The sequence below is a fragment of the Ostrinia nubilalis genome, chromosome Z (genome assembly GCF_963855985.1).
Source record: "Ostrinia nubilalis chromosome Z, ilOstNubi1.1, whole genome shotgun sequence".
NCBI classification, from domain to species: Eukaryota; Metazoa; Arthropoda; class Insecta; order Lepidoptera; family Crambidae; genus Ostrinia; species Ostrinia nubilalis.
In genome coordinates, this window is record NC_087119.1 from 23,236,056 (window position 1) to 23,263,140 (window position 27,085).

Consider the following 27,085-nt stretch of genomic DNA (forward strand, 5'->3'; position numbering starts at 1 on the left):
GATAACAAAAAAGGCTTAGTCAAACGGCAAAAAATCGAATCGCAAAGCCCTACCTATCGATAATCGAAAGACTGGATTGAAATTTCCCATACAAAGGCTTAGCCAACATGCATTTAAGACTCAATCAAAATCGAATCGAATCGCAACACCCGCCATTTTCATTGCGATTACTAAAACCCCGGTGATAAGCTTCGATTCAATCGAAAACCAATAGGGTGAGTTGCACCACCTAACTTTGACCGTAACTATGACGTTAACCGGAGTTTTTTGTATGGAGTTTGACAGATTTTAGACGTTTGTCAAAGTTAAACTAAGATGGTGCAACCCACCCTAAGGCTGTTTTGACAAATCCGTATCGCGATGTCGTTTTGACAGTTAGTTTGACGGCGAAGCATAGACGGAAGAAACAAATTTAAAAAAAAAAAAGCTAAAAAAAGTAAAAACAATCGCAAAGTCATAGACATTTTTTAACTTTTATTCGATTTTGAATGAACTTTTATATCGCCGCGTCGTTGGTGGTTCAATGTGCATTTTGGCTGCCATTTTCCGATCGAATCGAATTACTGGTGACGCGGCGACTGACATTAGTGAAAACTTCCTATTGGTTTGGGATGGCATTTTGACTAGACCCACTGCTCTCTGTTTACGTCTATGCTTCGCTGTCAAACTAACTGTCATAACGACATCGCGATACGGATTTGTCAAAACAGCCTTAGGGTGGGTTGCACCATCTTAGTTTAACTTTGACAAACGTCTAAAATCTGTCAAACTCCATACATAAAAACCGGTTAACGTCATAGTTACGGTCAAAGTTAGGTGGTGCAACTCACCCTATTGTTTTTCGATCGAATCGAAGCTTATCACCGGGGTTTTAGTAATCGCAATGAAAATGGCGGGTTTTGCGATTCGATTCGATTTTGATTGAGTCTTAAATGCATGTTGGCTAAGCCTTTGTATGGGAAATTTCAATCCAGTCTTTCGATTATCGATAGGTAGGGCTTTGCGATTCGATTTTTTGCCGTTTGACTAAGCCTTTTTTGTTATCGACCTCTTTTGCGATTTGTTTATTTGTTTGCGACTGGTTTGCGATGGGTTTGCGATTTTAAAGTGCGTTTTGACTAGACCCACAGCTCTCTGTTTACGTCTATGCTTCGCTGTCAAACTTGCTGTCAAAACGACATCGCGATACGGATTTGTCAAAACAGCCTTAGGGTGGGTTGCACCATCTTAGTTTATCTTTGACAAACGTCTAAAATCTGTCAAACTCCATACAAAAAACACCGGTTAACGTCATAGTTACGTTTAAAGTTAGGTGGTGCAACTCACCCTATTGGTTTTCGATCGAATCCAAGCTTATCACCGGTGGGTCTAGACAAAGTGCAAATTATAATCGCAAACCAGTCGATAAGTGGTCGAAAAGCCCCTTTTTTGTACGGAGTTTTGACGGATTCGATTTTCGATTCGATCAAAAAGTGCGTTTTGTCTAGGGGGGCGGGGTTTTAGTAATCGCAATGAAAATGGCGGGTGTTGCGATTCGATTCGATTTTGATTGAGTCTTAAATGCATGTTGGCTAAGCCTTTGTATGGGAAATTTCAATCCAGTCTTTCGATTATCGATAGGTAGGGCTTTGCGATTCGATTTTTTGCCGTTTGACTAAGCCTTTTTTGTTATAGACCTCTTTTGCGATTTGTTTATTTGTTTGCGACTGGTTTGCGATGGGTTTGCGATTTTTAAGTGCGTTTTGACTAGACCCACAGGCTATAAATCATTTTTTTTTGGCGCCACTAACCATAGATAATCTATTTCCAGGTTTACAAAGGTGTTCGCTCACTATGTTTGTTACCAAAACATTTTGAAGTAGGCTGTGTGGAGGAACCTTAACAAAAATTATTACAAGTCACGTGACATTTCTACCACAGACAATTTGTCTTTTTTACTTCCACCCACGCCCGGCGGCGGCTTGTGCCCCCCGTTGTAATAAAAGTATTTAATTTATATTTTTAATGTTAATTTCTTAAAAAATGGACACAAGAAAGTTAACCGAAATTTTGCGCGCTACCATCGACCCTAACCAGAGGCAGCAGGCCGAGGAGCAGCTTTCGCAGGTACACCATCATCATCCACATGCTTTGGAATTTTATAAAGCTGCCAAATTGCATGGCACAATGAAATGTACGAGATTTCATTGTGCTACTGATGTCTGTAACACGCCGCGTAATAACATGCCGCGCTGGTGTGACTTTCTTCGAGCATGTTTTTCGCTTATGATGCGAAATATTTGTTTTTTTTTCCTTAGACAATCCTCGACACTACGTAGGAAACATCTATTTTTACCCACGTATCTAACCTATAAAAGAAAGAACTCAACCGGACATGCCCTAATGAGAACAAAACTAACCAAACTTGATGATTAGACCTGTTCTTTTATACCTAGCTAGTGTACCAATGTAGTATAATTTAATATTAAGCTTTTATATTTATCACAAATAATATTAAATTGGCTCATACAACTGAGAGATTGTTGCAAATGTCTGGAGTGTACCGGCCTAGCAAAATATTGTGTATTCATAGTCAAATATTTATTTCAGAAAATTATCAGGTTCTATAGTGCTAGTAGAGTAAAACATAGGTTACTGTGTAGGTAGTATAAAAAATAAAATAATTGATACATTTATCTGAGGTGGAGCTTCATTCAATGCAGCAGAGTAGTGTCCGACTGGTCTCTAAATATAGAATAATATTGTTTCAGATACACAAAATAATTGGGTTTGCCCCATCACTTCTGCAAGTTGTGATGCTTAATGATGTCCAGATTCCAGTGCGTCAAGCTGGTGTTGTCTATCTTAAGAATTTAATAACATCGGGATGGCAGGAGAAAGAGCCGGAGGAAGGGGAACCCATTCCCTTCAGCATCCACGAGCAAGATCGTGCAATGATTAGGGATATAATTGTAGACGCAATCGTACAGGCTCCTGACATAATCCGAGTGCAGTTGTGCGTATGTTTAAAAACAATCATCAAACACGACTTCCCTGCAAGATGGACGCAGGTTGTAGACAAAATTCACATTTATTTACAAAACCCAGAACCGAATAGCTGGATGGGAGCTTTATTGTGTCTGTACCAACTGATCAAGAATTATGAATTTTTCCTTGCTGAGAAAAGGGTGCCGCTAATAGAAGCTATGAATTTGTTGCTACCAATGATGTACAATTTGATTGTGAATCTCCAAACAGACCAGTCAGTGGAGTCGGTGCTCATCCAAAAGCAAATACTCAAGTGCTTTTATGGCCTCATCAAAGTGAGTAAAACAAGTGTTTTATGACCTATTTATAATTCTTTGATAACCCAATAGCTTAAAAGATGAACAAAATCCGAGACATGATTTTTCACACAATAATGTTGCTTGTTTGTTCACAGTACATTTTACCATTAGATTTGATCACCAAGGAAATCTTCACAAAATGGATGGAAGTCCTCCGGTCAGTCATGGAACAGCCGGTTCCAGAACACACCCTGCAAGTGGAGGAAGATGAACGCATGGAGCTCCCGTGGTGGAAATGCAAGAAGTGGGCTGTCCATACGCTCTACAGACTCTTCGAAAGGTAATAACTTGAATTTCACTCATCATCATTTCAGCCATAGGACCTCCACTGCTGAATACAGGCCTCCCGCAATGGTTTCCACAAAGGCGGGTTGGTAGCACCTGCATCCATCCTTTTCCCATTGGCTGCTAGTTCTGCGTACTATATGACCTGCACATTGCCACTTCAGCTTGCTGATCCTTATTGAATGTTATTAGCCCTATGATTTTTGCCCTTTGTTTTTCAAAATATTAAGAAAATTTCACATGAAATGTTATTGTTATCAGATATGGAAGCCCAGTGAACGCCCGCGAGGAGTATGTCCAGTTTGCCGAGTGGTATCTTACCACGTTCACGGGTGGCATCCTTGAAGTGCTGCTCAGAATATTAGACCAATATCGAAACAAGATTTACGTGTCACCTAGAGTGCTGCAGCAAACCATCAGCTACATTGACCAATGGTAAGTCTTAAGTGCTAAATTGTCCAGTTATATGACTGCTGTGCTATGAATCTGTGGTTGTTGTGACAGCTGAAGAAGCAAGATACAAAAATACAAAATCAAATTGCACACAGTTAAGTGCTGAGTTTTGTCCTGGTTGTCTCAAAATTCCTAAAAAATGAGTCCTGTTAGTTTATTACTATCATGAAAAAAAAATGCTATACATGAAATAAAAATCCAAAGAAGACCGATTTACAAAGTCATAAATATTACATTAGCTTTCCTGCCCTCCCCTAGGAGACTATCATCGTTACATAATGCAACACGGCCAATCATTCATTATTCTATGTATAAACAATATCATCCGAGTGTTCAGTGTGAAGCTGTGTACAGCGACCACAGTTGTTTGATGATTTTCATTTGAGAGACGCAAAAAGTTTACTTAAATTTTCAGTTTTTATTCATTAGTTTGTGTGCCTTGAAACAGTAGACTAACAACTTGACAGCACCTGAACCTCCGATTGACTGTGTGATAGACAGTGACGTCATTGACTCTTCAAATTGTGTTAATTAAATGCAGGTCCTTACGTCATATAAGTTTTTTTTATTAAACAAGCTCCTGCTCTCAGTTCTGGCTTTCTGGTTTTGGAATCAAAAATACGACTGCATAATCTAAACTTCGGTCACTCAAATTCGAATTGATTTTAATAATGATTTTGTTACCTACATTTTTATACGGATGGAAAAGCACTTACGAATTTCTATATTGTATTATTTTATTTTAATGGACTATCCCAGTGAAGCGCTTAGAGCGCCACGCAGTAATTTTGTCAATGGCGGGTATTTAGAGAAATAAGAGTGCAATGTGCATTGAAAATGGCAGATGTAACTAAACTATACCCACATGGTAGCTTTCATTTCTACAAACCTAAAATACAGTTTTATGTCACTATTTCATATAAATTATGAGGGTCTATAAAATTAAAACAGCATTAATATTTCTTGATTTTACTGTATGAAGTCGTATTTGAAGATTACCCTAATAATACTGGTTTCCTAGAAGGATACAAAGTGTATTGTAAACTCTCAGTGTATCATGGCGTATTTCGCGACACTCGATAACCTTGCGTCGGGTTATCTAGTTACAGCTGAGGAGGGGTTGATCGACCAGCCTGACCCGAACCCTGTGATACCATCCCTTTTAATACTAGACTGAATGCAACGTAACAGAATTTACGCGTTTTAAATAATGGACAAAGCCCCTTTTACTTTGCGAGGGGTAAATGTATAACGTATTAATGCAGACGTTGAGTGAATGCTACTATGAGCCCTGAGCGTATGCAATTGTTACCTGCCCGTGCACGTTACAAAGTGAGAACACTCGTCGCACGTGAATACATCGAGTAAAATGTTTTGACAATGGGACGAAACGGTCGTGAAGATGACCTCGCCAATATTAGTTCGACATTTTTATTGTGTCTAGACCGACACCAGATTGACTTTCTATTGTGTCTGGAATAGAGGCAATCAGCGAGTTACGTGCGAATGCTTCCCGTCAATACACATCTTAAGAAATATCGTGGACTAAAATAAACGTTTCACATGATCACAAGGTACCTGAAGAAATACATTACACTCTATTGATACTTTCAAAATTGATTAGATACGCTGATGAATACAAAAATAAATATTTTGTAACATAATATTTTTCTTGATGTACCTACCTATCCTCCAAACAAACAACTTGTTGAATATGTTACGTGAACGTGGTACGTTAGTTAAGCTTTTAGTCTACGTCTCTTTCGCATTATAGACTAAAGCCTAGTCCGTGAGCACGTAGAATTTTGTCCAATGACCCCAAGCTACTCATCCTTATCGCTCGCGCGTAATAATGTTGCTGTCGCGCTCGCACACTCACTGCGGGCGCCCGTCGCACAGTCGCGACAGCAATATAATTACGCGCGAGCGATAAGGATGGGTAGCTTGGGGTCATTGGACAAAATTCTACGTGCTCACGGACCAGGCTTTAGATTTTGTTTATTTGTTTATTAGTGTTAGCCACGCGCACTCCTGGAAGCTGCTGAAGCCCCACATGTTCGCCATAGTGCAAGATGTGCTGTTCCCCCTGATGTCCTACTCCGAACAGGACGAGGTCCTCTGGAACACAGACCCCCACGAATACATACGGATCAAGTTCGGTAAGTGCATACACAACTGCATCGCACCTCGATGCATTATACACTCACTCGTACATTTATTCATCTCAATTTGCAAGACAAATCAATTGATATTCACAGACGGAAATGACGTACTAGATTTTTCCATTGCATTGCATTTATAAAGCATCCATATGCAGGGCCAACCATCAGTTGCATTTCAGCAGCTGAAAGTCGCAGTTGTTCATTGAAATCGTTCCTTCCGTAGACATATTCGAGGACTTCGTATCTCCCGTGACGGCTGCGCAGACGCTGCTCATATCTTGCTGCAAGAAGCGCAAGGATATGCTCGAGCGCACAATGCATCTTTGCCTGCAAGTGCTCAGAAGCCAGAACGGCGAATACGGACCCAGGCAGCGCGACGGCGCTCTACACATGATCGGGACACTTATAGACGTTCTCATTAGGAAGAAGTTCTACAACGAGGAGATAGACCCCCTTCTGAATCAATTCGTTATACCGGAATTCCATAGCCCGCTCGGCTACATGCGAGCCAGAGCCTGCTGGGTGCTGCACTGCTTCGCCAGCATTCGCTTCAAGTCCGAAATGGTTTTGATGGAGGCTGTCAATCTTACTGTAAATGCATTGCTAAACGATATCGAACTCCCAGTAAAAGTGGAGGCAGCGATCGCTCTTCAAATGCTCTTGACATCGCAGGAGAAGGTTCACCAGATCTTGGAGCCCCAAGTGAAGGCGGTTACAACGGAGCTGCTGAAAGTGATACGCGAGACAGAGAACGACAACATAGCTAATGTTTTGCAGAAGATTGTCCCGTTGTACACTGAACAGTTGATGCCGATGGCATTTGAAATCACCGATCACCTGGCTACGACCTTCAGCAAGGTAATTGAGACTGATTCTGGCACCGATGAGAAAGCTATCACAGCCATGGGACTGCTTAACACCATGGAGACTGTATTGAATGTCATGGAAGATAACCCTGAGATTATGGCGCAGCTGGAGAAGACGGTTCTGCGCGTAGTGGGCCATATTCTTCACCACAACATAATTGGTAAGTGGCTGTTTATTTCTTTTTGTATTCTATATTTTCCTTCACTCGCGTGCAATTCGATTATAATAATATGTACCAGAATACACCATACAATAATCACTAAAATACTGCAAGTAAAGTTGAAATCTTAAACCTGTCTATGGATAATTTGATGGTTGGATTAGCTTGGAAAACATAATGAGAGCTACTTTGACATGTTCAGTTTGTTAGATCCGATAGAAAAGCGATCTGTTTCGATTGCAGAGTACTACGAGGAAGCCATGACATTGCTGTGCAATCTCACCACAAAGTCCATATCCGAGGACATGTGGAAGGTGTTGGAGCTCCTATACCAAGTGTTCGAGAAAGAAGGCTATGATTACTTCCCCGACATGATGCCGGTCCTACACAACTACATCACAGTGGACACCAACGCTTTCTTGTCCAACGAGAACCATATTCTGGCTGTATTCAACATGGCAAAAGCTGTAAGTACCATTTTTATTTACCCAATGAAATCATTCTTAATATTTGTGTACTTCTTGTGTCACGTACTGCGAAATGAATACCTTCAAGCTTCGTTATAATAATACTTCCCCCTTTGAACGACACAAACAAAATTCGTTGACGTAATTGAAAAGGTAAAGCTGTACTACGCCTTTCATTTGTAACCAATTACTGAAGACGAAGATGCCTTTTGAAATGCGATCTGAAAAGGGTGAATTAGGTACTTATCTCCAGACGGAAAATTGATAATATTGGTATACTGTCTGGAAGACATATTAAGGTATTACTGGGAATGTTTTACATGGGAAAACTTTGTTAATACATTTCTCTTCAGGAAAAACTGTATCATAATTATAAAAGTACTGAGAGTAGTTTAAATAACCGATAGATATTCACGTCACGACTAACGATGTGGGTTCTTCAATTATAATAAGTAAGGATGCAAACTATTTGCATTGCGACTGCAAGCATTGTTACCTAATAAAAACTAACTAATGCATGCGTATTGGTCTTGTGATATGTATCAACGCCTCGACGTTATTTTCGACCTTAATGTGTTGGATTAGGAGCTCATAAATACTGCTTTTTACAACTTATACACCTATTTCGTGAACGTAAAAACTTTATGTACGTGGGAAATAAGGATGACGCATCTATAAAAAAATAAAGCGGAGTCGTGTGTAACACTCACTGGGAAATGCTACTTCTGAAATCGATGGACTTTTATTTTCTCGTTCGAGTAGATTTCAAGGGGTTTTGACTTCAATTATGAAGTTCGTAGATGTAAAAATGATGCATATTATGCTAACGATTCCCGTGTGACTTATTCTGCATACTTTTGCTCTAACATTTCGACTACATTTTATTTACTCTATTTTTGGTAATAACTTAGGCAAGCGGAAAATTAATCTGTTCAATGAAGCGAAGTCATATAAAGTACGTAATTATGTAAGTAATTGGCCAATTTACAAAATGTTTTCTGAAAAATTTTCAGTAAGTTGAGTAATGTTTACTGTACCTACCACATGAAGCAATAAACATTTTATGACTATGATTATTATGATTAATGTCTACTGTTATTTTTAGGAATTTTATTCGAAAGCCAATCGAGTAAAAAGGTTATCAATCGTAACTCAAACAAGAACGTTGCAACTAACATTTAGTTTGATCAATACCAACCAGGGCTGCCAAGTTTTTGAATGATATCATTTTACAAAATATTCTCTAATTTAAACCATCAATTTTGCAGTCAAAGAAAAGTAACTTCTGTGTGAAAGATATTCATGAATGACGTTGTATTTCGTTTTTAGGGTTCCGTAGTCCTGATAAGGATTATTGACCATTAAATTAAGAGAATCACAAGTTTTAAGTGTAAAAGTTTCTTTGTACACACAGCACGTCTTCGCACAATTTCTTCATTCTTCACATTTCTTCTTCGAAATCTCCTGAAGTATTTTAGACGTTGCCTGCACTTTTTAAACTCCGACAGTTGACAGCCCTGCATGCCAATATCTTCAGGTCTTCTTGTATTTGCTTTGCCTTGGGAAGCCTAACGATGCCGCTTGAATGTTACAATCGGTCGGGTTCTGGAGTAACAAGGGTAGGGGCAGTAGCCTTACCCCCAAAGGGTATTAGAAGCCAGTCACGCACTTATTGCGTGTATATTTCGCATATTATTAATATTTCCCCGTTTTGTAGGTCTATCGCGGGCGGTTTCTCTTGATCCGTTATAAATTGGACAGGTAAAATGTAAACAAAAATAATTTCTGATGCAGCTATAACATTTATACCAGAAAGGAAAAATAAGGAGGCGAGGAGAACGTGTTTTGTAGTTAGCTTTTATTTATTTGGCACCTGTACAATATTGTGCAATGGTCGGAAACTTCTGTCTGACTTCCACTGTCCGGTTTTTTCGTTCGTTCTTTCGTTTCAGCCGAAAGACGTCCACTGCTGGACAAAGGCCTCCCCCAAGGATTTCCACAAAGACCGGTCCACCAGAACCAGAGTGACTGACATAGCCCGCAGAATCGCTAAAATCAAGTGGCAGTGGACGGGGCACATAGCTCGAAGAGCTGATGGCCGCTGGGGTAGGAAAGTTCTTGAGTGCCGGTTTTCGTATTAGTCAACAATCTCGCGTTTACAAATCCTTAAGCCCTTGAGATTAATCATTATGCCCAACGAATGTCACGAGTTCGTGTAAACGATAATAGAGATAAAATATTTTAAGATGACAGTCTAATGCAGTGGTTCCCAAAGTTGACTGGGTTACGAGTCATCTAATACAAGTTCCCAAACTTGACTCAAAGGTGACTGACTGACTGACTGTCTGACTGACTGACATACTGATCTATCAACGCACAGCCCAAACTCCACCCCTAAGGGGGTAAAACGGGATCCACGCGTACGAAGTAGCGGGCGGCCGCTAGTTACCAATAAACCTAAAATAAAGGACTTTCTACAGACAGGGCCCACTCAATGTTCGCTCGCGACCCATAATTTGGAAAACCCTGGCTAATAGAATCTACGTTGGAATCTAAAAGAGAGAGACAATATCTCGTCTAGCCAAACACCGCGGCATCTTACCTAGTTGTAATTAGGAGCTATTTTGCAAAGAAACTGTATATTCTGATGTGCGGTTGACTGTACCTACATCAGAGAAGCTAAGCATCGTTTGTTAGTAGGAATTCACAGAACATTCTTCGAATTCCTTCTTTAGCAAAACATTGATACATTAGTAAGAAATGGTGAGGGTAGACAATAATTAGAGGATTCGTTCGTTCGTTCGTTCGTTTTAGCCGAAAGACGTCCACTGCTGGACAAAGGCCTCCCCCAAGGATTTCCACAAAGACCGGTCCTGCGCCGCTCGCATCCAGGCACCTCCCGCGACCTTCACCAGATCGTCGGTCCACCTAGTGGGAGGCCTGTCCACGCTACGTCTTCCGGCTCGTGGTCGCCACTCAAGAACTTTCCTGCCCCAGCGGCCGTCAGCTCTTCGAGCTATGTGCCCCGCCCACTGCCACTTTATTTTAGCGATTCTGCAGGCTATGTCAGTCACTCTGGTTCTCCTACGGATCTCCTCCTTTCTGATTCGATCACGCAGGGAAAAAAAGACATAAGAAAGATATATCTTTTTGAATTATCCAAATCGGACCATTACTTACGAAGATATTAAGTAAAAAACATAGGCCGTTTTGCCGCTAAAAGTCAACGTACGCAGGGCCGCGTGACGTCACTATATCCGAATCGAGCGCAGCCGGCGTACTGTTGGGATGGAAAATATTTTTTTCCAGCTAAACTATCAGTTTTAGAAAAAAACTTTTAATAACATTTATTCATCAAAATAAAGTAACCTATCGACCAGTAATTTTTAAAAATAAAAATTGTGAAAAATAAGTATCGCTATGTCCAAAAACCACATTTTCATAGGATTCGATGCAATGCGGAGACGCGGTTGGGGTGAGTGTAACTTAATGATTGTTTGTATTGAACATAATAATACATAATATGATGCTAATAATACCCAGTTTCTGGCCTGGGGGGGGGGGGGGATAAGTCATACCCAGCTTATAGCCTGGGGGGGGGGGGGGGGGGGGGGTAAGTCATACCCAGCTTCTGGCCGAGGGGGAGTCATACCTAGCTTATGCTTATGGACTGGGGGAAGGGGCTAGCCTTACCCAGCTTCTGGCCTGGGGGAGGAGGGGGTTCAAGTCATAACCAGTTTCTATGGGCTGGGGGGAGGGGCTAGCCTTACCCAGCTTCTGGCCTGGGGGGAGGGGGGGGGGGGGTCAAGTCGTACCCAGTTTCTGGCCTGGGGGGGGGGGGGGGTATGTAATACCCAGCTTCTGGCCGAGGGGGAGTCATACCCATCTTATGCTTATGGGCTGGGGGGAGTTTCTGGCATTTCTGGCATGGGGCGGGTGTCATACCCAGCTTCTGGCCGAAGGGGAGTCATATCCAGCTTATGCTTATGGCCTGGGGGAGGGGCAAGCCTTACCCAGCTTCTGGTCTGGGGGGAGGGTGAGGGCGGGGGAGTCATACCCAGCTTCTAGGCTAAGATTAAATAGATATCCAGGAGGGAGCAGCTGTCCTTTCCTGCAGCAGCTGGCCCGCCCATGGGAACGGCGAATAGATAGGTAGGTACGTAGGTTTAACTCAGAAAAACTAAATAACAGGTAGGTATGCGTGTACATCGAAATGATCTTCATAGCAATGTCTTGTAGCCTAGGCAGAGTGTATCTGCCTCAGCTATACCTTATTGTTAGAAGTAAATAAATTAATACTTATACATTTTTACATTTTACTTGGAAGAAGACAACACTTATGAACACTTTATTTGAATAAATCGCCAAATATACCACCGCGGAGACCCCCCCCAATCGCGTTTCTGCGTTCCATTGAATCGTATGAGCGTATGGATTTTTTGCGTTATTTTTCACAATTTCTATTTTTTTTTAAAATTACCTATTGATAGCTTACTTTATTCTGATGAATAAATGTCATTACAAGTTTTTCTCTAAAACTGATAGTTTGGCTAGAAAAAAATATTTTCTATCCACGCAGTACGCCGGCAGCGTTCGGATCGGATATAGTGACGTCATCGTCCCCGCGCCGGGCGGTCAGTGAACTTTTTTAGTAATTTGGCCATAACTTCATACGGCTTAAAAATCGAAATGATCCTCATTAGAATTACTGAGTTTAAACTTACCTCCAAATCAAATCTTTCTCAGTTTGTTGTAAGATCTAAAAGTGAGATTACTACCAAACCCATTTCTACTGTGCCTCGGAACTGTATGTAAACAGCAATTATAGTTGGTCAATACAAGTAATGGAGCAATTTCTTAGAACCTTGGGAGCTCAGAACCGATAGATTATCATAACGAAATGCTTCTCTTGGACAAGAAAAATGACGTTTATAGGGAATTTTGAAGTAAGTAAATATCAATTTGTTTTAATTTTAACCTTAACTAGCTGTGCCCGCGACTTCGTCCGCGTGGAATAATGACTTTGGGTAGGCACTTTTAATAATTTAGTCTAATTATTTTACAAAAAATAGCTTTTGCCCGCGACTTCGTCCGCGGAGAAGTCGAAAACGTTCTCATACGATTTTTAAATGTTTTTAACGTTATTATCTAAATGTTTGAATACTTATAAAATATAAAAATCTTAAAGGTTAAATAAACATGAAAATAAATTTTTCTTATATTTTATGAATATGCAGCTCGGCCTTTGATCCGGTGAAAGTTACTCGGTGGTACTACGAAATCGAAAACTACACCTACCGCAGTATTATTGGTAAACTTTTTTTTTATTTTCCTACGGGTGCTAGAATCACCAAGCTTCTAGCATGCCACTGGCCGTGGGAGGAGGAGCTTTTCCTCAAGACTACTCCCACGACCTCAACCCTTTCTAACATTTCTACCCCTTTTTAACATAGTTAGGGGGTGCGGAGCGATTGTGTAAGGTTGTTCATGGATGGAAAATGAATACAATTGATCATCAATCATTTACCTAAATTCGAAATTTTGACCATTCCATGAAGACCGAAAAGTGACCGGTCGTATAAAAACGTTTCATGGATTTGCGTTTCACTATCGAAAAACATTGGCTAACACTCATTTTTTATAACAAATAATAAATCAAATTCATGTTTAAATGCAGTTTATGACATAATTTTTAAATTGTCACTATTAATATTTTTTACTGAATAACCTGTAAAAGTTAATTCTACAATTTCTGAAAAATCACCTAAAAGTAACCTTTTCATTAGTGTAACCTAAAAGTAACCAATGCAGTTCAAAAGTAACCTAAAAGGTTACAAAAGTAACCTTCTGGCAACACTGCGGCTATCTGAATGCGTGATTCTCGATGTATCGGAGAATCCCCGAACATTGGGTGGAACGGCGCGGCAGAATGGAACGTTTGTGAATCGTTTAGTTTTGTAAGTCATCCTTTTCACTCTTGTCGAACGATGAATTTTCTATCTATCTCTCACACGCTAGTGCGTCAGTAACGCCGCACGTAGTTAATGAATAAAATCAAAGATAAAGGGAGGACCAATGAATGTGGCTGACAGCAATGACAGCGTAACGTGAACTATATTATGTACATCTCCTCAGCTAGATTGACAGATTTGCTTAGAACTTCTAAGTTAGAAGTGGCGCCCTCCAAATGAATATAGACAGAAATTGTCTCATAGTTACGGTATAGATACTTTTGTTTGTGTATGTAATATTGCGAGCAAGACAAGGTGGATTTATATTTGTCTGATGTGTCGTGACGTGACGCGTCAGCAGAACTGTATCGGTTCCATCAGGCCTGTTCATCTCCGCGAGTTCACATCGAAAACAAAACACGCACGATAGCCCACCTACAGGAGGCGATTCGACAAGGCGTCACATACGAGATACGAGCGAGCATTGACACACGCACGCGTACTCTTGTATATGGAAAAAAATAAAAAAATACTGTGTAAAAAATACTGTGCAGTATTTAACTGCCTAAATAATAATAAAAACACACAATGTACTTTTTTTAAGTTGCCTGAAGACACTGAGAGGTAAATAAGTGGTTATTATTATTCATGATAATTCATGCAAATTCATGTATTTCTTCCGACATTTTCCGCAATTTGGCACTTCACGTCACACATTAGTTTGCCGAAGTTCGCCGAGCCAGCTATTGTCAATTATTATAGGTGTCAAACAGGATATGGTCTTTGCGCTGGTTTTCGTCCAACTATCGGAGTTGCCAACTTTGTGATCTTAAAATACCCTTACATAAATGTATCATATTATTTTATGTCGTTCGAGTGCTCATAAAGGCAGTCAACTAAAGTCCATACTGCAACGCACACACAATCCGCACCGTAACGTAAACGCCTTGCCTCGCCGATGACAGCGCGCGAAGGGCAATGACAGCTCGCAAAACACTGACGTATATCAATATCTCATGGACTTGGCGTAACTTTAAAATAAACGTACTCGGTAGGTACATTACGCACACACTTACACGCATTATAAATACATACACGATTTAAGAAAACAACATGGCCGCAATATAGGCAATCAGCTGACAGGTATTTGTGTGTGTGTGTGTGTGCGTGTAGTTGTCAGCTGATTGCCTATAAATATGTTGTTTTCTTAAATCTTGTATGTAGGTACCTACTCGGCACAAGTCAGGTAGTTAGTGACGTCACATGAAAATGTTGCCAGAATGAGTACTGACCAAACATTTTCTATTTCTTTTTTTTATACATCACCAGGGGTAACTTAGAAAGAGATAAACAGCTGTTTGTCATTAATTTGTCGAATTTTTATATAGATCTATATTTCCTCTCCACTATTACCTCCATGTCACAAAAGGCGATACGTTGTTGATCCCTTTCCGAGTTGATTTGCCTGCTATATGACCTGAGCTATGCTTTAAAAAAATGACCCTTAGTCATCTAAGATTTAATTTTGTATGAAGAAGTTTAATAAACACTTAAAATTGTGTTTATAATGCTATCAATTAGACATACGTGCCAAAAACTTTTCCTGTCAGCACGTTTTTTTTCTAGCGCGATGATTTCTGCAATGTACCGGTGACCGGTGTATGGCCGCGCATTTACGTAATTTTTTGGAACTCACTACTTTTTAAATTACATTTTCATTTAGGTAGAACTGTTGCTTAGGCATTATAGATTGCAACAAAACTAGCGCGGGATGGCTACTGCCTTGTGTGAATACAATACTTTGTATTCAAATTTTACGCATGTGTTTATGGCAGCTCAGTGAAATGGACGAAAACCGAAGTTAGATAGAAAACCAGCACAATGACCCTACTTTCAAAAATTAATATTGCGATTTTATAAATCACTTAAACAACTTTATATTAATTTGCGGTACGAAGTACGCCGGGACAGCTCGTAAAACAAATTCATTATTTACATTATTACTAATTTATCAACTTTGTTCATTGTTAGTTCATTAGTTGTTCGTGTTTCGTATGGGTTAGACCAAGAGCCGAATGCAAAAAATAAATGTTACTTAATTATATTAATCCTACAAAAAACGGACGGACGTGTGCAAGTCTAATAGCCAGTTTGAAAATGCCTCCCAGAGAATTTATAGAAAATAGACGGAGTTTAGAAGCAAGTTTTACACATAACTTTGAAAAATTCCTTCAATTTAATCCAGGAAGACAAATATATGTATAATTTATTTAAAACCTTACCTCCACAAACTCCGTGCTCTTGTTTTCCGGTAGAATATTTGTTAAAATTGTTTACCAGGCTACGCATATACGCAACAATAAAATTCAATAACAGATGTTTTAAAGATTCTAAAAAAGAAATAAAAAAATATCTAAAAATTAGGCATCTATAATTTTTATTATAGATGCTTGCATAATTTTGGGTCAACAAAGTGACAAAGAAGCGTAGTCGTGACTGAGTATTTCGTTTCTTCTCAGCACTTGCCAAAATATGTTTGTCTCACAAAGCACTGATAGGGCAAAAAAATAATGAGACATTTTAAAGGCTCCTTACGAGCATTTTTTGAGATTTTATAAAAATCAATTTATGAAGTTAGATTTATCATAGTACTAGTGACCCGCCACTGCTCCACAATGTACAATGTATTATTTATTATACCTTCCTCTTGAATCACTCTATTTAAAAAAAAAACCGGCCAAGTGCGAGTCGGACTCGCTAGGGTTCCGTACAAGCCAGTTGGTATATAACTTTGATTTTGTTACAGCTTAAAGGTACTATAGACCTGAGTATTTAATATGAATTTCAATTTAATACCTCTACGCGTACATGAGGAAATAAGTAGCAACTTTAAATTTTTTTCAAAAATATTTTAAAAAATCTGCTTACAAGATCTCGTTCAAACCAATTTTCGTTGGAAGTTTTCATGATGTACAATGTATGTAATACATATAAAATGATGTTAGAAACCGTAATATCATTTTTAAAGACCTATCCATAGATACCCCACACGTATGGGTTTAATGAAAACCAAAATGTATTGCTTTTTTCTATATTAATTTGTGTGAAAATCTTAATGCTGTTCACAGAATACATCTACATACCAAGTTTCATCAGTATTTTTCTTATAGTTTCGGAAAAAAATGGCTGTTTCATACGGACGGACAGACAGACTATAATTATGACGAATCTATAAGGGTTCCGTTTTTGCCATTTGGCTACGGAACCCTAAATACCGTATCAAAATCTGTTGCATAGTTTTAAAGATCTAAGCATACATAGGGACAGACAGACAGGAAAGCGACTTTTTTTTATAATTATTACGTAGTGATGATGGGCATATAGACCAAATAAAGACATTTTGATTTAAGGGGGGGACATCGTAAGAGCCATTCACATTTTTATCAGAAAGTTAATAAATTAATATATTTAGGTTTTTGAAATCTAAAACAGCCAGGAAATCAAAGAGGCAAACATGATACCTTTGTGATTTTATAGGAATTTTATTGTAAAACACGGTCATATTAAACTTTTATAAAAAAATCCAGAGGTAAATGTTTTTTTCGAGAAAATTTTTTTCTAATCGTGTTTTCGAAAATATCATCCCATCACACATACGTTCTGTAATACATAATATTGAAAACAGTGCGAAATATCGTCAATTGCAGTTTTCACATACTAAGGGCCCATAATGAAATTAGTATAATGTTTGTTTATGTAATAAAATTTGGTTTGAAATACCTACTGAATTGAATTTTTATTTCTTACTAGCTTTTTGGCTTCGCCCACGTGAAATAAATTGTCACAGTTATGTGTGTTATAAAATATTTAGGTGCTAGCTCTTACACTATATAACTGGCGGCCGCATGTAGCTGCGCGTTGCCGCGAAGAGCAATGAATGCAAGTGTGGTGCGCTAGATGGCGACACAGTAGCTTCTTGTAGCAGTCAGCCCTATGGCATCAAGACAGTACCGACACAAGTACCGATCACTGACGTATGTCAACAAAACGGTGCTCGACTCTTAAGACAAGCTAAATTACACCATATTGTTGATGACATTGAGCATACATTTTTTTGAATACCTTCGCGAAGAAAAACTTCTGTACGTAGTACTTATTATTATTCTGTGGTTCCATACATAAGCCATCACAACACAACACGTTACGCACTAGTGTGAACGTTACCATCCTACTAATATTATAAACGCGAAAGTTTGTATGGATGATGGATGGATGTTTGTTACTCTTTCACGCAAAAACTACTGAATAGATTTTAATGAAACTTTACAATAATATAGCTTATACATCAGAATAACACATAGGCTACAATTTATAAACATATTGTTCGAAATACTAATCCTGCGCAGACGAAGTCGCGGGCACCAGCTAGTACTAAATGTATGAAACCGATACCGTTCTGACGCGTCACGTCACGACACATCAGACAAATATAAAACCACCTTTACAAGTGTTGTTGTTTCAAGATCGCTTGAAAACTGCCATATAGATATAGATAGTACAGAGGGCGCGTCTACACCATATTCGCTATAAAACAAAATGTACCTACTAACTACCATGCATGAAACAAAACTAGATACTGGTCTGGTCATTTCTGCGCCCCTCCAGGGTCTGCGCCCTGTGCCTGGGCACCGCTGGCACCGCCCTAGTTACGGCACTGCATCAATCAGTTAAACGGGCGTTGAATACTTGTTTAAATTGATTTATTTACTATGGAAAAGGCTTCGTGTTTATGTTAGGACATACCTTATGACGTAATAACAACACCATTACAGTCCCAAATACATAATTTACTTTGATCTCAGTGCACGTAAACTGCTTTTACATTAATTCACGCAATCTGAATGTCGAACAATCAATTTGTTTCATGTCGTCTGCGAATTCTGTATGACCATAGCGACTGCCTTTTTAATATTAAATCAATCGCTGAATAATAATGCTAAACCGCTGACGGTACCAAATATCAATTATTCAATATTCCTGGATTGCTATACATGGGATTGCAATCTGTCAGGTCAGAGGGTATTTGCAAATCAAAAATGAATGTGACACAGATGATCCCTAAATACGTATTTTTGAAACATCAGAATTCCAAATCGCATATGAATTTACACAAATCATTGAATTTTGTATAAGATTTGTGTGATTTTGCAAACGAATGGGTTTTCTATCGGTTCAAAAATGTATTCTGGTGCGAGCGAACGTTTCGATGATACACATTTAATAAACACGATCCTAGTTTGATAGATGCCAAGTCATACTGTTTGAATGTTGAGAAGTTTCTGGCTTATCCCAATACAACTTTGTGTGATGAAAGGGATCAAACTTAAAAATATAGTCCCATGTGAGATAATGAAAAGGTACTGGTTGCATACATCCAAATAAACTTGCAAAGATTCAGGTCTGATCTTAAAAATTATAGGAAACATCGATATTGCAAAGCGAATGTGCACTTGTGCAGAAATCTTATCGCAGGCATGTTGCGATGTGAATAATACGCAAAAGTTGCAAGCTTATACATATTCTTACAACAAAGGCGAATTTGAAGTATATTGGAAGCCCTGCGACTTAGCAATGTATAAACCAGCTAAAGCCCGGTCTGTGAGCACGTAGAATTTAGTCCAATGACCCGAAGCTATCCATATTTATCGCTCGCGCGTAATTATATTGCTGTCACGACTGTGCGACGGGCGCCTGCAGTGAGTGTGCGAGCGCGACAGCAACATAATTACGCGCGAGTGATAAGGATGGGTAGCTCGGGGTCATTGGACAAAATTCTACGTGCTCACAGACCAGACTATACAGGGTGTTAGGTAAATGGGTATATGAGCCGACACTAGTCCATGTTAACATGGTCATATAAATGGTATGGTGAAGTCAGAAAATTGATATCTTCATTTTAATTATTTTAATTTTCATACAAATCGGATTTTATAAAATATATTTTGTATGAAAATTTAAAAAAATAAAATCATGACATCAAATTTCTGACTTCACCATACCATTTATATGCGTATGTTAACATGGGCTAGTGTCGGCTCATATACCCCATTTACCTAACACCCTGTATATGCTCATGTATTCTTTATGATGCTTAATGCTTAAGTTAACAAGAATTTGATAATTCTGAACTTAACCGAACTGTTTCTTCCACAGGTGCTGAACTCGAACGCCGAAGCCGAAGACGAGTCAGAGATCATCGCAGCCAAACTGTTAGAGGTGATGGTTCTGCAATGTTCGGGCAAGATTGACAACTGCCTGCCCTCATTCGTGGAGCTGGTGCTCAACAGGCTTACGCGCAAAGTGAAGACTTCCGAACTGAGGACTATGTTGCTGCAAGTGAGTTGTTCAGAGATTTTAATGGAACTTAAATTAAGGTTTCAAATGGCATATCAAATAGTTACACGATAGACATGTTGACACCACCAATCAATTGACCTACTTTTTTAAACTGTCAAAACGAAACTCTCCCATAGATTTTGTACGGCACTACAAGCAAGTGACGTCACTATTTTGTCAACTCAATTAAACTACTTTTTATAAATTACAATGCGACCAAAAATCGTAAATTACAGGTAATTTAAAATGATTTAAGTTTTTAAGACCAGAATGAAGTGTCTTTTTAGAAAAGTTGTGTTTTCGAATTATTGAGGAATGGTGTCAAATTGTCTATTATACGAATAGTACCTACCTATTATGAAAATATATTTCGTAAAAACTTTGAGAGCCATTCTTATGTGTTTAAAACATTGGATACAACATTAGATTGTCTTCTAACTCGAGATTTAGTTTAAATTACTTATACTAAAGCCTGGTCCGTGAGCACGTAGAATCCCGTCCAATGACCCCAAGCTACCCATCCCTATCGCTTGCGCGTAATTATGTTGCTGTCGCGACTGTGCGACGGGCGCCCGCAGTGAGTGTGCGAGCGCGACAGCAACATAATAACCTATTATCAAAATATATTTCGTAAAAACTTTGAGAGCCATTATTATGCGTTTAAAACATTGGATACGCATTGGAAACGTTAGATTGTCTTCTAACTCGAGATTTAATGAGAGCCATTATTATGCGTTTAAAACATTGGATACGCATTGGAAACGTTAGATTGTCTTCTAACTCGAGATTTAGTTTAAATTACTTATACTTTTACTACAACTTGAAGTAAGCAGAGTAGGGTAATAACAATCTAAACTGTCACTGTCTAAATTTTACTGAATTTGTACATTAGTTTCTGGGCGTTTTATCACCAGTATTGCTGAAACATATTTCATATTGCGCAGGTACTGATAGCGATACTGTACTGCAACCCACACTTGCTGTTTACGATATTGGACAAGCTGCAGGAGTCTGTGCCCAACGCGTCCATCACGCAGCACTTCATCAAGCAATGGATACACGACACCGACTGCTTCATGGGGTATGTTTAGTTGTACACTTAAGAACGTAAGGCTAAAAACTCACGGCGCGATTTTCGCCCGCGCCCGCCGCGGTTGCGGGCCCGCAGCTTATGTAGAATGCAGTTACTTATGTAAAAAATTATGCACAACTCACGACGCGGTTTGCGCCCGCAGCGTGCGCGGTTGTAAGCGGGTCCCGCGGCACCGGCGGGCAACTAGTAGAATCGCGCGGGCCGCGGTAACCGCAGCCTCGGCGGTTTTCGCCCGCGCGCTCTGCGATCGATCGGCGGGCGACCATTTTGTACCAGTGACTTGATTGGCGCGATTTTCACCCGCGCCGTGAGTTCTTAGCCTAATGCCCGTTTTCACCATTAACCCCTAATTTTTAAGTGACCCCTATGAAAACAAAATTCCTGTTAAATGTTACCATACTTAAAAATTAGGAATTGATGGTGAAAACAGGCATAAGACTACTAGTGGCTGCCTGCGAGTTCGCACGCGTGGATCCCATTTTACCCCCTTAAGGTTTGAATTTTGCAAAATCCCGTCTTAGGGAGCAGCAGAAGAGAACCCCCATGCAAAATATGAAATTCCTAGCACGTGTAGTCTCTACAGGGTGTTAGGTAAATGGGTATATGAGCCGACACTAGCCCATGTTAACATGGTCATATAAATGGTATGGTGAAGTCAGAAAATTGATATCTTCATTTTAATTATTTTAATTTTCATACAAATCGGATTTTATAAAATTTATTTTGTATGAAAATTAAAAAAAATAAAATGATGCAATCAAATTTCTGACTTCACCATACCATTTATATGACCATATTAACATGGGCTAGTGTCGGCTCATATACCCATTTACCTAACACCCTGTATAATGCCGTAATATACTTGCTAAAAACCCCGGTGCTCCGTCACTCGAGGAACTGTGGCAACCCGGACGAACCTTCCCACTTCTCTGCCTACAGTCTGCACCAAAAAAAGCTACTTATTTATCTATTTATTGAGGCATACCAACTACTTACTTACTATACATTTTATACGGCAGACAGTGGTGACTGAGTTTGTTGCGGCGCTTCTTCTCAGCACTTGCCAAATGACGGTCTCGAAGCACTGGTAGAGCAAAAAGATTAGAGACATGTGAAGGCTCCATAAGAGCAAAAGTTTAGTCTTTTTTTTATATTTGACGATTTGTAAGCACTATTTTTAATAGTCCATGCAAATAAAGGAATTTTCATGTTGACTCTGCTCCTATTACTCGTAGCATGATGGTATGGTATATAGCCTATAGCCTTCCTCGATAAATGGGCTATCTAACACTGAAAGAATTTTTCAAATCGGACCAATACCTAGTTCCTGAGATTAGCGCGTTCAAGTAAACAAACAAACAAACTCTTCAACTTTTTAATATTAGTATAGATCAGTGGTTCCCAAACTTATTTAGTCTACTGCCCACTTTGAGAATAAATTCTTTTTTAGCGCCCCCCATTTTTGTAGTCAAGGGTCGAGCTCAGTCGATGTCTAAGAGTCCTCCTAGTAGATGACGCCTCCCAAGCCTCTACACAACGTCTCGATTTTTTTTCTGGGTCTCTTACCGCGCCCCTTTAAGCCTGCAGCGCCCACAAGGGGGCGTTATCGCCCACTTTGGGAAAGACTGGTATAGATTAATTAACCTCTTTTTGTCTACAGCCTGCACGACAGAAAACTCTGCGTGCTCGGCATCTGTACACTCCTGGAGATGGGCCCGCAGCGGCCGAACTTGGACGAGATCGTGCCGAAGCTACTCCCGTCGTGCCTCGTGCTGTTCGACGGGCTCAAGCGCGCGTACGAGGCGCGCGCCGAGGCCGACGACTCGTCCTCGTCGGAGGGCGACGACGACGACGAAGACGACGGTACGTCATCATCATCATCATCTCAGCCATAGGACGTCCACTGCTGAACATAGGCCTCCCCCAATGCTTTCCATGTTACCCTGTTGGTAGCGGCCTGCGTCCAGCGCTTTCCCGCTACCTTTACGATGTCGTCGGTCCACCTTGTGGGTGGACGTCCTACGCTGGGAGCAACATCTTTTCGTCCAAAATACCTCAGTGCCAGAAGACTAGAGTGTACAACCAATGTGTGTTACCAGTGATAACTTATGGTTCGGAAACGTGGCCTCTCACTATAGGCCTTATACAGAAGCTCAAAGTTGCACAGCGTGCTATGGAGAGGGGTATGCTCGGTGTTTCTTTACGAGATCGAATCTGAAATGAGGAGATCGTAAACGAACTAAAGTCGCTGACATAGCCCGACGGATTAGCGACGTTACGTACGAGGGAATAAACATGTATTACAGCTTTATTGGCATTGGCAGGGTGCAAAGCGGATGGAGGGAGTAGCCTAAACGATCACAGCGCTCGCTGCGGCTAAAATTGTCATTTTGTCCGCTGACTTGCATGAGCTGTAAAATCCATATTGTAGTAAACAATTTTTTTCTAATCGTCTGGTGAGCCCACACGTAACACAAGCTTATTTAGCTTAACACGAGAGGCTAATGGCACTATTAGTTATTATTTGTGCAATAAAAATTGCTAACAATCCTAAAAAAATACTTAAATCAGTTGATTAGTCACTTAAAAAACAGAGGGCAGCAAGTGTGAATTCTTTACAAAGCCATTTCATATGATTTGTATAAAGTAAACAATCAACAAACGAAGCTAACGTTTAAACTAGGTCTGCTTGATACTAGTGTCTTTTACTGTCCAACAGAGGTGTTGTCCAGCGACGAAGACGACCTAGACGACATGAACAGCGAATACCTGGAGAACCTCGCACGCATGAGTATGAAGAACAGCGCCGCCCAAGGCGTCAACATGACCGCCAAGATCGAGGACTACGAGGAGAGCGACGACGTGAGTACACGGCGGATAGACATGTTGACACCACTAATAAATTGACGTATTTTTTAAATCTGTCCAAAACGAAAATGTATGGCACTAAAGCCGACGGGACTGTGCGACGGGCGCCCGCAGTGCGTGTGCGAGCGCCACAGCAACATAATTACGCGCGAGCGATAAGGATGGGTAGCTTGGGGACATTGGACAAAATTCTACGTGCTCACGGACCAGGCTTTACAAGCAAGTGACGTCACTGTTTTGTCAACTCAATTAAACTACTTTTTTCAATTACAATGCGACCAAAAATCGTAATTTTCAGGTAATTTAAAATTAATAAAGTTTTTAAGACCAGAATGAAGTGTCTTTTTAGAAAAGTTGTGATTTCGAATTATTGGGGAATGGTGTCAAATTGTCTATTATGCTTCAACCACACCAACGCGTACAGATCGCCATCGCCGGCGCGATCATAGGTATCAATAGATCATAGGAATGACAGGTCGCGCGACCTATGACAGTTCACGCGACATGTCATTTCCCTATGATCGCGCTGGTTATGTTCGAAGTGGTTGAAGCTTAAGGCGATAATTTCATACTACATGACAGCGGATGCCTGCCTTCACATTGTAAAAACGCTGCTGTCGCGCTTCTCACGCGCCCTAATGTGAAAGCGGCCTAGTTCGTTTCAACCAAATGACGTCCACATCTGGATAATGGAGGATTTCCACAAACCTTCACCAGGTCGTCGATCCACCTAGTGGGAGGCCTGCCCACACTGCGTCTTCCGGTCCGTGGTCGCCACTTCAATAAGCATAAGTAAAAGGCCAAATATGCCAATGCTGTGGGCTATGTCGGTTAACTACTTTGGTTTTTCTACGCACAACAGATTACCATTACAACTAAAGCCCGGTCCCTGAGCACGTAGAATTTTGACCAATGACCCCAAGCTACCCATCCTTATCGCTCACGCGTGATTATGTTGCTGTCGCGCTCGCACACTCACTGCGGGCGCCTACAGTTAACGCCAAATCACACACAGCAACACTTTGTCAAATATCCCAAAGCACGCTACTCGAGTAACTCGATCGATACTGTCACTGCAAATTATAATCGCAAACCAGTCTAAAAGTGGTCGAAAGGCTTTTTTGTATGGAGTTTTGACGGATTCGATTCGATCAAAAAGTGCAACTTGTCTAGGGGGGCGCTGCTAGACTAAACTACCATTGCAATAGTTCTCATAGTTTTATTGTGAAAAACTAATTTGTTTTCATTTTACAGGACGATGAAGACTTTGAGCCTGATGAGACAGCCTTCGAATGCTACACGACACCCTTAGACGAGAAAGACTGTCCTGTAGACGAATACATCAAATTCAAGAACACATTGACAGGTACACTCTATTATATCGTTGAAAAATTTAAAGTCAATAAATAAGTGAATTGGAAGTAATTTACTTGAAAAAAAATTTGCGTTAAGTACAACGTGTGCATTTTGTTTGTCTATTTCATTGGTTATCACCAGTTCGTGAAATTCTGTGCTTTAACATATAAAAACAGTATTGCGCCGTAGTATTGAGTATTGTTTCAAACATTAGTGTTTTAAATCTTCCAAGAATTACCTCTAACATGTTTACAAAATTACTAATGACGTCGTTACTCATAAGTCATTTATGACAAATGTCCACTCCCCATTTTAGCGCCTATGCACACCACGTTTTTTAAACGCATCGACGATGCACTTTTTTCCTACAAACGTCTGTAAATTGGGTCCGACTGTCGTGTGTGTCTACTCAAAATAAATACGCCGTGTGCAATTGTGCATGATCCCTCAAATGTAGCTCTGTATAATGTTCTAATGCAGGGGTCTCCAGACTTTGAAGGTTTGGGGCCATAATATTTTTTTCGGTATGTTGCAAGGGCCATAACAATTTTATTTTTTCTGCCCACCTGTGCAAACATAGGCTTAGTCTTAAGCTGTCGCGGGCCGGATTGATGGCGGGGCGGATATGGCCCGCGGGCCGTAGTTTGGAGACCCATGTTCTAACGTGATATTTGTCGACACACAGCGCTATCGACCAACGACCCAGTGCTGTACCACGCGCTGACCAGCGGCTTGAACGAGGAACAGCAGAAGCAGCTGAAGGGAGTGCTGCTCCTCGCCGACCAGCGCAAGGCTCAGCAGGACAGCAAGCGCATCGAACAGAGCGGCGGTATGTAGCGCTCTCTTTGGCACAGCACTACGGGGCTATTCTCTGGTCTATTCCACTTTGATCAGCCAGGTGATCAAAGTGGACTCCAAGCGACAACTTGGTGTCCTTTGGTCACCCATGGATAAGATGACCTGGCTGCTCAAAGTGGACTCCAGTTAAATTATTATTTTAGTTTCCTTTTATCTCCTATAAATATATCACACATCCTCTTAATAGTCACATGTCCACTTTGATCACCCAGGTCATCTTATCCATGGGTGATCAAAGGACACCAAATTGTCGCTTGGGGTCCACTTTGATCAGCTAGTTGATCAAAGACAGGTGATCAAAATGGAATAGACCTATTCTCTCTGTCGCAACTCATGCGCACCCAAAATGCGACTGACCACAATTTAAATTTGAATATCTAAGGTAGCAATACAGTACTTTAAATCGTTTCATCCACGAAGACGCGCCCCACCACTTTTTGGTCGAGGGAAGCGCGGGGTGCGGCGAGTTTCGTAACGTAATCTCTTCGTCTGTACTGACAATATTCTGTGTTCGTGTAAGGCTGCCCTTCAGGGCTGCTCTTAATTCGTTTAATTTTTATTTATTTTCATGTCTAACGTCGCCTATTATTAAATAATTTTTCATGAAAATTCATGATTTTTTATTAGTAAACAATGTGTTTCTATGGAGACGTCATCCATAAACATGAAAGTATCCATCCATGAGTGCACACGCACACTACAATAACGACGCTCGGATTACTCGGATCGAACTCCCCGCACCCCGCGCTTCCCTCAACCAAAAAGTGGTGGGGCACGTCTTCGTGGATGAAACGATCTATACCGACAGACGCTCAGTCTAAATGAGCTGAACTTGTTGCTACA

General features: G+C 40.3%; 1 protein-coding gene and 1 long non-coding RNA gene across 2 annotated transcripts in view; both read left to right on the forward strand.

Annotated features, from left to right (window-relative positions):
- Positions 1–27,085, forward strand: part of LOC135086721 (uncharacterized) — a 227,931-nt gene that overhangs the window by 158,939 nt on the left and 41,907 nt on the right. The gene's annotated exons all lie outside the window — the stretch shown is intronic.
- LOC135086710 (importin-7) overlaps positions 1,922–27,085 on the forward strand; it is a 28,618-nt gene continuing 3,454 nt past the window's right edge. Inside the window, exons 1-13 of the mRNA XM_063981487.1 lie at positions 1,922–2,106; positions 2,751–3,302; positions 3,422–3,606; positions 3,873–4,046; positions 6,078–6,223; positions 6,450–7,253; positions 7,497–7,720; positions 19,885–20,067; positions 21,012–21,148; positions 22,821–23,023; positions 23,880–24,022; positions 25,283–25,394; positions 26,070–26,213. Of these exons, the coding sequence (XP_063837557.1) occupies positions 2,023–2,106; positions 2,751–3,302; positions 3,422–3,606; positions 3,873–4,046; positions 6,078–6,223; positions 6,450–7,253; positions 7,497–7,720; positions 19,885–20,067; positions 21,012–21,148; positions 22,821–23,023; positions 23,880–24,022; positions 25,283–25,394; positions 26,070–26,213 (3,091 nt within the window). The 5' untranslated portion in view covers positions 1,922–2,022. The remainder of the gene's footprint in view (positions 2,107–2,750; positions 3,303–3,421; positions 3,607–3,872; positions 4,047–6,077; positions 6,224–6,449; positions 7,254–7,496; positions 7,721–19,884; positions 20,068–21,011; positions 21,149–22,820; positions 23,024–23,879; positions 24,023–25,282; positions 25,395–26,069; positions 26,214–27,085) is intronic.